This window comes from Cydia fagiglandana, chromosome 5, assembly GCF_963556715.1.
Source record: "Cydia fagiglandana chromosome 5, ilCydFagi1.1, whole genome shotgun sequence".
Lineage (NCBI taxonomy): Eukaryota > Metazoa > Arthropoda > Insecta > Lepidoptera > Tortricidae > Cydia > Cydia fagiglandana.
The window spans coordinates 17661077-17677201 of NC_085936.1; the positions used below are offsets into that span (position 1 = coordinate 17661077).

A 16125-nucleotide genomic window follows, 5' to 3' on the forward strand; every position below is an offset into this window, starting at 1 on the left:
TCGTTTGTCCCTTTCCGTAATACCAATACGACGGAAAGGGACAAACGAGTATTATCAGCTTGTCAACTTTAGTAAATGTTTATGAATAAGGGGGTTAGACTTTTAACTCGTTGGAATGAATGATGAATTTACTTTGGCAACGATGGAACTGATGGCAACGCCACTTAACCAATCGCAACCGTCCTGCATTGGCAAACACTTGTCAATGCCAAGGCACGAATGTCACTTGATTCGCAAAGACATGCTTTAGAGTGGTATTCCACCTGTTCAATTTCTTTGTCCAATGTGTATTTGCATCTCACATTTTGCTTAGTGAGAGAGTGACACGCAATGCACATTGGACCAAGAAATTGGACAGGTGGAATACCAACCTTAGACAATGTAATGGTTTTAGTTAGGAAAGACAACAATAATCAACTAATCTAAATTTTCATTTAACTGTCAGGTAATTCATTTTTTGTTTCGCGATTTTGGAACATACCTAGACAACGCTTTTGACCTAATGCAATGCCTAAAATGTAATTTGTTGATCGGTGTTCTCAAACTCATATGTTTCAATATTATTTCCTAAAAATATTAATTTCTTAACAGGTTGTGGTACTTTGGCGTCTGGCTGCCCTGAATCCCGGTCTGGCTCCTCATGAACGCGACACTTTGCATGAGCAGTTCACTCAGTGGCACATGAAAGTGTTAGATAAGGTAAGGTACCTCAAATAAATAGATCAATGCATTAATTTCCGCTACCATAAGGTTGTCTGGAAGAGATCAACGACAAAAACGCCTAAAGGTGACGACTGACTTGTAACATTTCTATGTGATGTAACTTTCAAGGCGAACGTGTTACACCACAGCTACGCGGCGAACGCTCGTCTCGAACGGTCTGCTCTCTTGTGCTCCATTTTCAGATCATTTCGGTTTCCAAATAGAATACCCGCGACGCGTACTGACTTGTAATGTAACACTCAATGGGATTCGCGAAAAAACCGACAGCCGAGTGAAGCGCGGCGCGAGCTCCGAGCGGTTCGGCTCGCAGCACTGACTGCTGCTTACAGCAGCAAAGCATTAGGTAGAGTTGTATCGTGTTATATTACACCGAAACGTTACAAGTCAGTCGCGACCTTAACGTCGATGTCCGAATTGTTTAACCTAAGAAAGTCCCCTGTTTATTACAGCGAATTGTCAATATCAATTTAAGTTTCCGATTTAGGTCTCGAGTTGCCCGTCTAAATTATACCGCATAATTCATGCCTATCCATAATAGGTATCTATTTCTCATGACAGGTCGCCAAAAACCGCAACAACCACATGGGGAGCTCATCATCCCACACCCGCCACACAAGGACCCACTCCCATCCCCCGTACATCAACGGGATATCCGAGAACGAAGTGTTCCCAGGCTTCCAGCCCGCTATGGAGGCCTGCTATCTGGAGTGGGATGACTATCAGATACCCGGAGTGACTTACACTAAGGACCTGAACCCACTGTATCACAGTCCGTTTACTATATTCAGGCATGCCGATAAACAGACTGATGTGCATCAGGTTAGTCCACTTTTAGATGCATTTTAGAATGAAGCAGTCAGACTTCCAACCCGCTATGGAGACCTGCTATGGAGTGGGATGACTACCAGATACCCGGAGTGACTTACACTAAGGACCTGAACCCGCTGTACCACAGTCCGTTCACTATATTCAGGCATGCTGAGAAACAGGCTGATGTGCATCGGGTAAAGGCTTGGCCACATACAGAGCGCGACGCAGCGCCGCGTCCGCGCCGCGTCCACGCCGCGCGACCGCGGCACATGCTAACAGGTTACCGACGTCAAACAGACTGCGTCCCGCCGGTATCACGCCCCGCTTCTGTCGCGCCCCGCGCCGCGCGGCCCCTTGCGTCCGCGCGGCGCGTGCGCAGCGCTGCGCCGAGCGAACGCGGCGGCCCGCCGCGTCGCGCAAGGTCACATCAGTAGGATCGGACGTTAGGCAGCGAGCGGTGCGCCGCGTTCCCGCGCGGCCGCGCTGCGTTCCCGCGCGGCCGCGCTGCGTTCACGCGCGCGATGAGGGCGTGTTGAGAGCGTGAGGCCGGCGCGATCGGCGCGCGCCCTGTTTGACCAGGCTTCGCGTCGGCATCACGCGGCGCGGACGCGGCGCTGCGTCGCGCTCTGTGTGTGGCCAAGCCTTAAGTGAACTATGCATCAGGTAAAATGATGTTAGATGTACAATTACCTGTATAAACTCCCATCTTTGCAACATCATAGATTATAGTATGCTTCCTAGCTTAATTAGTACTGGGAGCATTCCGCCGAAATATAACCATTTTTATTTATTTCTTCTGATTGAAATTTAAGAAGCCAATATTTGGCTTGTTAATATTTGATATCTTTGCTTTGAATTGAAACGTTTTCGAGATAGTTGTCATACGCTCCACGCCTTCGGCAAAAATTGTCAATTTAGTCCTAAATAGTACAAATAACTTTAGTCTATTGTAATTGTAAATGCTTCGGTATAATTGCAGGTGAATTCATCAAAAGCAGTATTAAACAACGAGATGTCTTTGAGCTACCGTCTCACCAACCCAGACCCTCACCGCACTTTGGTGCATCGGACCAGAATTAATGTGGACTTGGCCATCCCGGGACCTTCAGGGCAAGTAAGTAAAGTCACCGAAATCGGGATACGGTAATCCGAAAAATTACTGACTTAGTTTCCCTGTGTATCCATTCAATTCATCTTAGACCATTTAAATCTAAAATTACGTGACCTTTGGTAGGATCTGAGATCTGGTTAACAGCTGATGTTTGAAATGAATATGAAGTTTTATTCGAAGCCTGTGAAATTTTCTTTCAGCAACCTTGTGGGTCGGGTGAGGGCAGCAGTGAGCAACCGGGACCCAGTGATGGAAACCATTCAAGCGTTTCGTCTGAAGGTTCATTTATACTCTTATGTCAATATAATTATATTTGTATAATATTATTAATATTGCTTTTAGATACTGATATGGGTTTCTTAAAATGCATTGGAGTGTATTAGATTTATATTTAAATGAAATAGAGGGCGTAAGTCCAAGACTTGTGGAAACCTTTAAGATCATTCATCCTCAGGTTTCTGCGAGAATGAGGAAGAGATCCTAGTAGCCAGCGGCGTTGACACGGACTCGCAAGAGTCCAGCTCACCCGCCGTATCTTCCGACGACGCGGCGCGACGTGTGTCCAATGATGATTCCGTCTCAGATGATGACTGCAACCTGTATTTCTATGACACCGCGGCCGCCAGGCGCGCCGTGGCCGGCGAGGGCACCAGCGGCACTGCTGTGGTGAGTACATTACTTATGACCTGTCTATCCCTCTTTCTCTCATGATACGGACTCGCAAGAGTCCAGCTCACCCGCCGTATCTACCGATGACGCGGCGCGACGTGTGTCCAATGATGATTCCGTCTCAGATGATGACTGCAACCTGTATTTCTATGACACCGCGGCCGCCAGGCGCGCCGTGGCCGGCGAGGGCACCAGCGGCACTGCTGTGGTGAGTACATTACTTACGACCTCTCTCTCCTTCTTCCTCTCATGATACGGACTCGCAAGAGTCCAGCTCAGTCGTCGTATCATCAGACGACGCAGCGCGTCGGGTCTCCAACGATGACTTAGTTTCTGATGGTGACTAACCTGTACTTCTAAGACACCGCGGCCTTCAGGCGCGCTGTGGCCGGCGAGGGCACCAGCGGCACAGCTGTGGTGAGTACATTAGTAGCACTTAAGACTACTACTCTCTCTCAGTCATGATACGGACTCGCAAGAGTCCAGTTCAGTCGATGTATCATCAGACGATGCAGCGCGTCGGGTTTCCAACGATGATTCCGTCTCAGATGATGACTGTAACCTGTATTTCTATGACACCGCGGCCGCCAGGCGCGCCGTGGCTGGTGAGGGCACCAGCGGCACAGCTATGGTGAGTACATTAGTAGCACTTATGATCTCTCTCTCTATCACGGTACTGACTTTCATGAGAATAGTTTGCCCTTCGTATCATCCGACGATGCAGTGCGTCGGGTCTCCAACGATGACTCAGTCTCTGATGGTGACTATAACCTGTACTTCTATAACACCGCGGCCACCAGGCGTTCTGTGGCCGGCGACTGCTTTGGTGAGTACATTAGTAGCACTTATGATCTCTCTCTCTCTATCACGGTACTGATTCCCATGAGAATAGTTTGCCCGTCGTATCATCCGACGATGCAGTGCGTCGGGTCTTCAACGATAACTCAGTTTCTGATGATGACTGTAACCTGTACTTCTACGACACCGCGGCCACCAGGCGTGCTGTGAATTGTGATGGCACCAGCGACACTGCCGTGGTGAGTATTAATGCCATTACATATAACTACTACTACTGGTTGTCTGATAAACCTTATTTCGTTGCAGTAAGGTTTACAAATGAGCACCTGTGTTGACGGTAATATTAGATAGTAATAGTATAGTCAGCACATGGCGCGAGTTGCTAGGTGTTTAAATATGGATTCCGAATTGAAGTTGAAAAAAGTGGTCGCTTGTTTGAATTTTTATATCAAATCCAAGGTTTTTTCGTAAGCCTGTTTTGTTATAGGGGTTTTTTACTGCAAATATCGTAGGTATAAGTGTAATGTATATTCCAGCCATGCTCGGCCGGCGCGACGCCGGGCTGGGAGTGCGGCTGGGAGGTGTCGTTCGCGCGCGCGGAGGGGCTGCAGGCGCACGGCCACGCGCGCGACGCCTGCGCGCTCGGCGCGCGCCTCGCCCGCGAGCTGCTCGCCCGCCCGCCCGCACTAGGTGATCTAACACACCCACACACACTATACATGCCAGCCATGCTCGGCCGGCGCGACGCCGGGCTGGGAGTGCGGCTGGGAGGTGTCGTTCGCGCGCGCGGAGGGGCTGCAGGCGCACGGCCACGCGCGCGACGCCTGCGCGCTCGGCGCGCGCCTCGCCCGCGAGCTGCTCGCCCGCCCGCCCGCACTAGGTGATCTAACACACCCACACACACTATACATGCCAGCCATGCTCGGCCGGCGCGACGCCGGGCTGGGAGTGCGGCTGGGAGGTGTCGTTCGCGCGCGCGGAGGGGCTGCAGGCGCACGGCCACGCGCGCGACGCCTGCGCGCTCGGCGCGCGCCTCGCCCGCGAGCTGCTCGCCCGCCCGCCCGCACTAGGTGATCTAACACACCCACACACACTATACATGCCAGCCATGCTCGGCCGGCGCGACGCCGGGCTGGGAGTGCGGCTGGGAGGTGTCGTTCGCGCGCGCGGAGGGGCTGCAGGCGCACGGCCACGCGCGCGACGCCTGCGCGCTCGGCGCGCGCCTCGCCCGCGAGCTGCTCGCCCGCCCGCCCGCACTAGGTGATCTAACACACCCACACACACTATACATGCCAGCCATGCTCGGCCGGCGCGACGCCGGGCTGGGAGTGCGGCTGGGAGGTGTCGTTCGCGCGCGCGGAGGGGCTGCAGGCGCACGGCCACGCGCGCGACGCCTGCGCGCTCGGCGCGCGCCTCGCCCGCGAGCTGCTCGCCCGCCCGCCCGCACTAGGTGATCTAACACACCCACACACACTATACATGCCAGCCATGCTCGGCCGGCGCGACGCCGGGCTGGGAGTGCGGCTGGGAGGTGTCGTTCGCGCGCGCGGAGGGGCTGCAGGCGCACGGCCACGCGCGCGACGCCTGCGCGCTCGGCGCGCGCCTCGCCCGCGAGCTGCTCGCCCGCCCGCCCGCACTAGGTGATCTAACACACCCACACACACTATACATGCCAGCCATGCTCGGCCGGCGCGACGCCGGGCTGGGAGTGCGGCTGGGAGGTGTCGTTCGCGCGCGCGGAGGGGCTGCAGGCGCACGGCCACGCGCGCGACGCCTGCGCGCTCGGCGCGCGCCTCGCCCGCGAGCTGCTCGCCCGCCCGCCCGCACTAGGTGATCTAACACACCCACACACACTATACATGCCAGCCATGCTCGGCCGGCGCGACGCCGGGCTGGGAGTGCGGCTGGGAGGTGTCGTTCGCGCGCGCGGAGGGGCTGCAGGCGCACGGCCACGCGCGCGACGCCTGCGCGCTCGGCGCGCGCCTCGCCCGCGAGCTGCTCGCCCGCCCGCCCGCACTAGGTGATCTAACACACCCACACACACTATACATGCCAGCCATGCTCGGCCGGCGCGACGCCGGGCTGGGAGTGCGGCTGGGAGGTGTCGTTCGCGCGCGCGGAGTAAGAACTGTAATGAGCGACAAACTTCAGCAATCGGCATTATTCTTCCTTCATTGCACGCCTGAATTTTTTTACATAAAAGTTGAAAGTTTCAAGAACTTAATTATTAAACACGGATAATTCGGGTCGGGTTCACGTTAGTCGAATAACACGGATAATTACATCATTAGTTCCAAGCCTCCTCGAACCTCAATAGTTCGAATGATTGTTTCAGAAAAAAATGGTAGAAAACGGTCAAATCAAAGGTAATTTGACTAATTTGCCTTCTGTGTCTCGTTGCCAATTTAATCCTGTAAATTGTCCCTCAACGACTTCTACGCCTACGATGCTAGTTACTAATAAATAATGAAAATTTCTAGGTTCAAGCACAGGCGGCACCAACAGCCACGACATGAGAAAAGCGCGACGCCGTCACATGCCGTCCCCCCGGCTGTGCGCGGCCAGCCACCGGCTGTCTTGCCTCGCGTCGGCCACCTTGGCCAAATGCGCCTTCTTGTGCACCGTAAGTCTACTATTAATGTATCTAGGTTCAATCACAGGCGGCACCAACAGCCACGACATGAGAAAAGCGCGGCGCCGCCACATGCCGTCCCCCCGGCTGTCTTGCCTCGCGTCGGCCACCGTGGCCAAATGCGCCTTCTTGTGCACCGTAAGTCTACTATTAATATTTCTAGGTTCAAGCACAGGCGGCACCAACAGCCACGACATGAGAAAGGCGCCTCGCCGCCACATGCAGTCCCCCCGGCTGTGCGCGGCCAGCCACCGGCTGTCTAGCCTCGCGTCGGCCACCTTGGCCAAATGCGCCTTCTTGTGCACCGTAAGTCTATTATTAATATATCTAGGCTCAAGCACAGGCGGCACCAACAGCCACGACATGAGAAAAGCGCGACGTCGCCACATGCCGTGGCAACTAGACTAAACGAAATAAATTAATAGGTAATTTCGCTGGTTCGGTCACCTATTAAGAATGGGAGAGGATCGGGCTGCCACCTTCTGGGCGAGCTCGCTCCATCGTAGGCCACGTCTACGCCTCGGCTAGTCTGTGGCCATGAGTAAGCCCATTCATAATAATAAAAAAAAAACTGGGAAGACCGACTGGTAGCCGCCCGGTAGGTCGGCCCAGATATTGCTGGAGAGACAGTGTGGAAGCGGATCTGCGTCAGCTTCAAGCCGATAATTGGCAGGAAACGGCGCAGGATCGGGAAAAGTGGCATGCTCTCGTTTCGGAGGCCAAGATCCTCTTTCGATCGCTGAGCCATATTAGTTAGTTAGTTAATTGAGTTAGGAGTATTGCCTCACGGCGCTCCTGCTACTGTGCCGCGACGCACAGCTTGGACATCACTGCACTAATGTATACTCATTAGTAAGATATAGACACATCGCTGGCCCAATATTACAGGGTTCTATGTTTCACTTTTATTGAACTGAAATTTTAACATTGTCGAATTTCAACTATCTTGAAAATGTAACATGGAACCCTGTAATATTGGGCTAGCGACATGCCGTCCCCTCGGCTGTGCGCGGCCAGCCACTCCCTCTAGTCACTAGAGAACACACATTGAATGTGTAATTTAAATGGGTCACTAAAGACCACTACTACAAAAATCAATACAGGATTCTAAAGGTTTACTTATCGGGATTTCCTCGTAGCAAGGCTTTGCTAGTTCATTGTCTTTAAAATGATACTCGACTTGTATTAACATTGTGTATTCTCCGCAGGTCCTAGCAGAATTCAGCGAGCACCACGAACTAGCTTTCCGCGTGGGTCTGTTCGCCCTAGAAATGGCGAGACCCCCGGCCAGCACCAAAGCCCTAGAGGTCAAACTCAACAACCAGGAGACTGAGCTAGTGGCGCTGCTGAAGAAACTCCCTACTGGGCCTGAACAGCTGGCTTTAGCTAGGGAGAAGGCTGAGCAACTCCGTGACGGCATGCTGAGGTAAAATAAAATAGTATACGTAGATAGATTGAGATAAATTAGGCCTTGACACGAAATTTGAAATTACGGGACTGTTAAATGATAGCGTTTGACAAAGTAAGTAAACATATTGAGATTAACTAACACGATTTTCACTCATAATTTTAAAACTAACACGGGACTTAATTGCGTAAAACTTAAGTATGTTTATTTATGGCCTGACGTTTCGAACGTGACGTTACGTTCGTGGTCACAAGCAGATTGGCGAGGAATTGTATCAACATCCTTTTGCTGCGCGGCCATCAATAAACGTAAGTTTTACGCGATTAAGTCCCGTGTTAGTTTTAAAATTACTAACCTAACTAAACCTTCGAAAAACCAACCATACATTGTGGGTATTTATATTTATCTTATAACTCCATAACGAACGGTCGATTGACTTTTTTGTATGTTGTTACAGAAATAGAGGACCCGCTCTGCTACCCATCGCACTAGCAAGTTTCCTGTTCGACGTCTTAGTTTTATCTGCGACTGACAAGGAAAACAAGCACCCTGTAAGTAGGAACTTCGTTTTCTCTGATGGCAAATTTTTCACACCACTATTTGTAGTATCCTCCCTCCTCAGTCATTCACTCTCGACGGAGTGGTCGTGGATGTATGATGAGACGTATCTATTGTGGATAACGCAGCCCTCGCAATGCGCCTCGACTTGCCACGGTCTTCAGCGTTATGGGAACATTGGACTATGGTGGTTTGTGTTGCAGATTTTATCAGGTCTGTCCAGCGCGTAGGTGACCGACCTCGTGACCGCTTGCCTTCCACTCGTCCTTGGATTTGTAGTATAGGAAGCGTAAATAAACTGTAGGGCGCCCCCTGTTGGGTGTTAAATGTTTTTAAGGCAAGTTAAGCAAAAAACAAATCCTCTTTCGGGCTGGTTTGTAATCCTAATCAATCTTATAGGGGTGACAGTTAATGTAAGTTAAAAAAAAAACTATTGTCACATTATTAAATTGTACAACGGGACTTAATCGCGCGGCTAGAAGATGTTGATGTCAACTTTAGCCAGTCTTCTCCGAGACCACGGGGACAACGCCGTCCTCTAAACGTCGAAAGTAAATCTTAAAACTTAAATACGCGATTTAGTCCCGTTACAATTTAATAATTTGTAAAAATCGTGAAAGTTTAAATCAGTGTAAAACTATTGTCAATGAGTAGTCATGTAAATATCGTAATTCTTTAACTCTATACAGGCGAGACAACCTTCAGATGAAGCCCTCGGCTTCGAGGCAGCAGTAGCCGCTCTCGGCCTAAAGGCGAACGTGTCCGAAGCCGAACACCCTTTACTATGCGAGGGCACGAGACGCCAGCGCGGAGAACTGGCGTTGACCCTGCTGGCTTTCTACAAGGACGACTCTGTCAAGCTGGCCAGGATCATGAATAAGGTATGCAGTTGTGGGGAAGACACAGTCTACACAGACACCGCATTATGAAGCGTTTACAAAGAGCACGAGGTCACCACACATATGTACAATTTTACTTGTAAAATGCTACGAATCCAGCAGCACAATAGAGTTGTATTCTTTATACTTTAATAACCCAAGAACACCCCTAAAGCTTAATAATTATAAAATACTCGAGTAGTGGTCCTAATTGTGGGCGCAACTGAAATAAGCGGTCACGCTACCATACTAAATTTGTACGGGGGAGCATATGTGTGGTGACCTCGATTGACTTGTGTGCTACGTCTAGTGGTCTGTGGGGGAAGATTGCGATATGTGGAGGGGTGCCATAGTGAAGGAACTGAAAATCCACGACTAGAGCTGGTTGAGACGGCACCGCTTGCGTGACGTAAGCGTGCACAGCTCCAACATTTTAGCCCAAACGTACGCGTATGCAGCTAGTGTGATCTGGCCTTAAATGTGCCCCTTACATTATGCGGTTACTCTAGTAGTTCAAAAGTTGACGTTTAACGATTGCATTACCATAAAATATGGCACCGTAAAGCACCATCTATTATATCGTAGGCTGTTCAACTTGGGGCCACGATTATTTGTAAGACCTCTCAATCAGTAACTTTGCTTCTACTAATGTTGCGTTATAACAATGTGTATTAGGCATGTGTCGTTCACGAGTGAGTGATTTAAATGAACTGTATCATTTGACTGAACTCATTCACTCTTCAACTCAGTGCAGATTCAACTAGCTCATTTCGCTCAGTAACTAATCTATATCAGTGTTCCTTGCTTGCTCTTTCCCACTCATAATGAATCTCATGATTCGAATGAGCCGGCCGAGCGTGACGAGCGAGAGAGCGAGTGAGACGTTGCGAATAGGTTTAGGTTTAGGGTTAGGTTAGGTAGGTGTTAGATCTGCGCAAGGGGGTGCTACGGGAGGGTGCACGACCATCAAACAAGCGAGCTAGGTTAACACTGATTTATTCTATGCATTACAGAACAAGTTAATACAAACACAGCGGCGCGCACTCACACATGCATAGTGTACATATCTAACAGGAGCGGTTCGGAAGAATTCGGAGTGTGTCGGGATTCGCCATCTTGCACGTCGCACTTAGGTCATCTGATTGATTGACATCTCTCACTGAGCGAAATGAACGAAATGAGTGATACAATATCTCCGCGAGCGAAAGATATGTATCAATTTTTTCAACTCAGTGAAGCGTTTTGTGCATCTCTAATGTGTATATGTGTTGGCAGCTGCTGGACCGCGACATCCACCAGCTGACGAAGGGGCCGATGGTGAGCGTGTACTACACCAACAACCCGCGCCTGGCCGCCTACCGCGACCAGCACCCGCACCCGCACGCCCACCCGCACCCCGCCGCCGCGCAGCCTCAGCCGCCGCCGCAGGTAAGTGAACCACTACAGGGAACTTTGTCACCCTCATCATCATCATCATATCAACCAGAGGACTACCACTGCTGGACATAGGCCTCCCCCAAAGAGTGCCACAATGACCGGTCTTGCGCCACCCGCATCCAGCGGACTCCCGCGACCTTTACCAAGTCATCAGTCCACCTTGTGGGGGGTCTACCCACGCTGCGCCTTTCGGTACGTGGTCGCCACTCGAGAACCTTTCCGCCCCAATAACCATCGGTTCTACGGGCAATGTGCCTTCACTACACCAATAAAGCGCGTATGTGGTGGGATATGCTCTTAGACGCTACAGTAGATACGCTGACTAAAGCTCGGTTTTCCTAGGATAGCGGTGCCGTAATATAGCGGCCGTCTCCATACAAAATAATACGGCTAAATATGGATTTCGTAGTATTTGTATGGATAAGACCGCTATATGACGGCACCGCTATCCTAGGAAACTAGAGCATAAGCGAATCTATGAGTTAGCGTAAAAGCACCCCGTTTTATGCTATCCTCCCTCCTATATTTAGTTTACTTTAGTGTGTACCTACTTAATAAAAAAACAGAACACAAAACATGCCGTGCCTTATACTGATGTAAAGTAAGTTTAGTTGATGAAATAAATTAAAAGGCTTCTTGGACAAGATAATTCGTTAAAAATATCATATTTTTGTTGGATTTTAGCTTTGTACGAGTATACTAACATGATTATGTTAATTATTACCACAAACATACCAAAATAACTTTTTTGGAACCGTGCTCCGTGTGTCGTGTTCGTGTGTGTTGTGATGATATAAAAACGAACATAAGGACACATGCATGCAAAACTAACAATATACAAACTGTATCTGATTTTCATGAATGTACTAACATATTTTTCACATCATAGACTAGGAATCCTCTAGACTGAGTTTAGAGCAATTATTTCCTGCAACCGATGATGCCAAAAATGCGGGGGTGCGCGGGACGAGGTGAGCGAAGTCCCGTGCCGTGATTGGTCCGTTCAAAGACACGGACGTCACAACACAAAGACACTTTCGACGCGAGGAGTAAAATTACCGTATGCGTGGCAGAGAGGGTAGCGCGACTATGCTCAGTCTGGAGGATGTTTTGTCTGTGTTTCCCATATAATTGAAAACTGTTTTAAACTACATATATTTTTCTATAACAGTTCAATCAGTTGAGAAAGATGACGTACTCGTACGCGCCGCAACAGGTACATAATGTTAAGCAATTGATCTGTTTTGGTGTTATTGTCATGCGAGACATTAATGTAACTATTGTTTGACATGTTTGTTAACCTTAGCATTACCAGAGACAGCCAAAGGAATACAAAGCGTAAGGTAATGCAATATATTTTTACTCAAGCCATGGGCTTTATAAATTATACAAATTTAATTGTAGTTATTTTATAACCATTTTATGAGCTTCTATTCAGAGTTCCACTGATGAATAGCTGCCAGAGGTTGGATTTCAGGAATAACAAAAATAAAAAAGCCTTTAGTCTACCATGAGTTCAACTATGTACCAACATCTTAAAGTTAATTGATAGACAGAATACTCAATGAATGAATGAAAACATTTATTTTCAGGCAACTATTGGCCCATAGATAAATACCTTAAAACTAGCATACATATTATTACAAAATATATCTTAAAACAAAAAACACAATTATGGCTGCGAAACAATATTGGCACACAGTAAAAATATACAAATAGTAAGAAACAATTGATTAAATGTAGAGACAGACAACAGGCGGTCTTAATGATTTAAATAGTGTGATACACAATAGGCAATATATTGTGTGTGTGTTAGACAATATATTGTCTAATTTTAAAAAGAAAAGAAAAAAACACACAGGGATTTGCTCTACAAATCGTATACTTTATTCAGTGCTAATTATTCTTAGGCCATTTTTACGTTGTCAAGCGTTAGCTTTTGACAATCTAGTTCCCAAAAACACGTATGTCTTCTACATTCCGTAATTCCCGTACTACTTACCTTATAATATTTATAAATAAAGTAGTATAAGTATGTATCATATATGGACTATATTTACCTACGCTACTATGCTTTATACTAATTTACTCGTCTTAGTTTTCCTTTGTATGTCTCGGGTAAGGCTAAGATAATGCAAAGTAGATCAGTTGTTATATTGGTATGTTCGTCAGACTTTGTGATTGGCGATAAAAATATCAAAATTTGAATGCGGCTAATTGTTGGTCAATGTCGAATTCTGTTATTATATTAAGCTACTTGCGTTGATACTACAAGATAACTAGACCAATTACTGCCTAAAATATACGCTCACGAGAAAAACTAATCGAGATCTGATGCACTATTATATCTTTTTAAGTTCACATGCTTTTCTAAATAAATAAAAACTAATGTTAAGGACAATGAACGGAGAATGCAATTAGTTTTGAAGCAGTCTATCTTTAAAATCATTGCAAGTAGCCTGTTGTATGATTGAATTGGCCAAAGATGTAAACGAACAGAATAAACTCGATAACTGTTTTTTGATGCCATCAAATAGGTATAGTTGATTCACCAAAATCAACATGAGGTGATCGAATAAGTGCTTAATGAGTCAGCGGGCAAGGTTTTGCTGTGGCATTACTTTAAACAGTTATAAGTTATCTAATGTAAAGTAGTCTATAAAACATTGATGTAACATAGACTTATATCGACCAGGATTACCTTTTGTATTGTTCAAAACACAAAAGTTAATCACGGCCCGGTTGATATAAATCTAGTGAAATTAACCGTGAATCATTCAAAACTGTTATTGATATAACTTTCTTTTCGCATTCAATCAACGGATACTTTACATCTTTGGCCATTTCTATTGACCTCAAATACAAGTTTCCCCAATAAGTCGTATTGTACAGCAGGTACAATGCCAGCTGGTCGCCGAAATGGAGCGACTGGTCGTGTCGGAGGGCGGCGCGAGTCCGCCCGCGCACCCGCCGCCGCACCAGCAACCACCGCACCAGACGCTCGCCAGGCCTAAGGACTCGAGGTATGTGAATTTGAACCTTCAATGCAGGTAGTTACATTCAATACTTCAATGGCAGCGCTATTAGTCGCAAGCACTGGTGGCATATGGTACGGACGGTTCAAATTCATTTGACACTAGTGAGATGCGTCCCGAATTCAGAAGTTTGACGTGAATCGTACGTTAGTGTTGAGGTGGACGGAGAAGGGAATACTCGTAATACCAAATAAAGATTAAGAAGTGGTGGCGGGTTTAGTAAGTGATTATGTATATTGTTAATAGGACTAAGAAAAATTGCCATTCGTATGTTAAAAAAGTGGGGCTATTGCAATGATTCAAATACGTATCCTCCATCTAATCTGTATACATCTTTATTGATACTAGTGATATCATTAATAACTTATAATAGCGTACTAAATCTGAATCTTTTTTCCCTAACAGATACAAAGGCAAAAGGCTGTACCCGTCAGTGCCTAACCAGCCCTCGGAGGCGTCAGCGCACTTCATGTTCGAGTTGGCCAAGTCCGTGCTCTTCAAGGCTGGGGGGTCCTCTTCTACCAGCCTCTTCACGCAGACCTCCTGTGCGCGGGAACACCATGGACCACACCGGTAATATAGCACTTAGTTGAAAATAAGAGTATGTCAAAGCTCTTCTTATGTTGCCATCTGAAGAGATCAACATTGCAATGTAGGATTTGATGAATTTCCCGGGCGTTTTTTAGACACATTTTGAGGAAGTGTCTCTTCATTCTCTCTCTGTCTCTATTTCGTGAAAAATGCTGTGATATTGACTAAGTTATTATGTAGTTCGAATTTTGGATTGCTTTTCCGCGCCAGTAGATAAACTGAACTTTGCTCGTGGATTTTGAACAATGATAAAGACTTTAGTTTGTTTTTATTGTAACATGTGTATATTTGCAGAGGTTTGCATATGGCGGCATTCCAACTCGGGCTGTACGCGCTGGGGCTTCACAACTGCGTCAGCGCAAACTGGTTAAGCCGCACATACTCCTCGCACGTCAGCTGGATCACAGGTACCATCCAGAAACAATTGTTGCCGGTCCCATATTAGGATACCCTCCTCCGATTGAGGGGAGACTTAAATATTCTCGAGGCAGAGGTGTAGGGTTGGAGCCGGTGTAGCTTTATTTGACGTTCATAAGCGCATTGTAATATGCCTACTTGGATAATTTGTTTGTTTACTTTTATTCAAATACCTAAAGATACCTATAGTTAGAAATAGTTTGAAAATATTTACTCAAGTTACAAATAATTCACCACGCTGCTACGAAGACAATAAAAACCTCGTATTGTTTTAGGTCAAGCAATGGACATCGGAGCGCCCGCGATCCTGTTCTTGATTGACGCTTGGGAGGGACATTTGACGCCGCCCGAAGCTGCGGGTATTGCTGACAAGGTGACTATAGATATTTGTACAACAAGAGATCAAAGTTTGATATTTTTTCGAGTGCTTATTTTGAGTCCCGTGCAAGCGAAAGATTCTATAATAGATTCACGAGCGTAGCGAGTGAATCTAATTTAGAATCTTGAGCGTAGTAAGGGATTCAAAAGCGCACGAGATGTAAATAACTTTGATCTCGTGTAGTACACAAAATTTTTCACCCTAAGCAGTGAGAACATACCTAGAGGGACAGAGATAATAGAACCCAAGTATATCGAACTTGTATTAGACCCCGCATTTTGAAATGACATTTGACTATAAGTCACTTGAATGACATTTTGTCTCACTCAGTGAGCAAAATGCGATTTTGCTCACTCATACTGTATCACTAAGTGAGCAAAATCGCATTTTGCTCACTGTTTTTAAGAAGCAAAGTACCCTTGTTCGAGCTGCTGAGGTGAAAAAACATTTTTATGAAAAGCTTTTCTAAATTTTATTAATACCGTCGTACAAGACATAAGATCCATCTGATGTAAATATTAACTATTCTTTATCCATCTCAACTGTTTATTTTGACTATATGAAGAGTGCGTGAAATATATTGGACAGCACATCTCAAGTTATCATTTTATTTTGGGCCACCTTGTGCTTGATTAACGAGAAAGCGGTCCCTATTCGCTTTGTGAATAGCTGACGTATT

At 47.2% G+C, this 16125-nt stretch overlaps 1 protein-coding gene across 1 annotated transcript in view; it reads left to right on the forward strand.

Moving 5' to 3' along the window:
* LOC134664602 (zinc finger SWIM domain-containing protein 8 homolog) overlaps positions 1–16125 on the forward strand; it is a 28186-nt gene that overhangs the window by 1232 nt on the left and 10829 nt on the right. The window contains exons 3-18 of the mRNA XM_063521334.1: positions 592–699; positions 1282–1542; positions 2513–2647; positions 2845–2923; positions 3099–3310; positions 3501–3518; positions 4648–4801; positions 6604–6734; positions 7952–8169; positions 8609–8702; positions 9399–9590; positions 10863–11015; positions 13920–14047; positions 14465–14632; positions 14945–15057; positions 15343–15440. Of these exons, the coding sequence (XP_063377404.1) occupies positions 592–699; positions 1282–1542; positions 2513–2647; positions 2845–2923; positions 3099–3310; positions 3501–3518; positions 4648–4801; positions 6604–6734; positions 7952–8169; positions 8609–8702; positions 9399–9590; positions 10863–11015; positions 13920–14047; positions 14465–14632; positions 14945–15057; positions 15343–15440 (2262 nt within the window). The remainder of the gene's footprint in view (positions 1–591; positions 700–1281; positions 1543–2512; positions 2648–2844; positions 2924–3098; positions 3311–3500; positions 3519–4647; positions 4802–6603; positions 6735–7951; positions 8170–8608; positions 8703–9398; positions 9591–10862; positions 11016–13919; positions 14048–14464; positions 14633–14944; positions 15058–15342; positions 15441–16125) is intronic.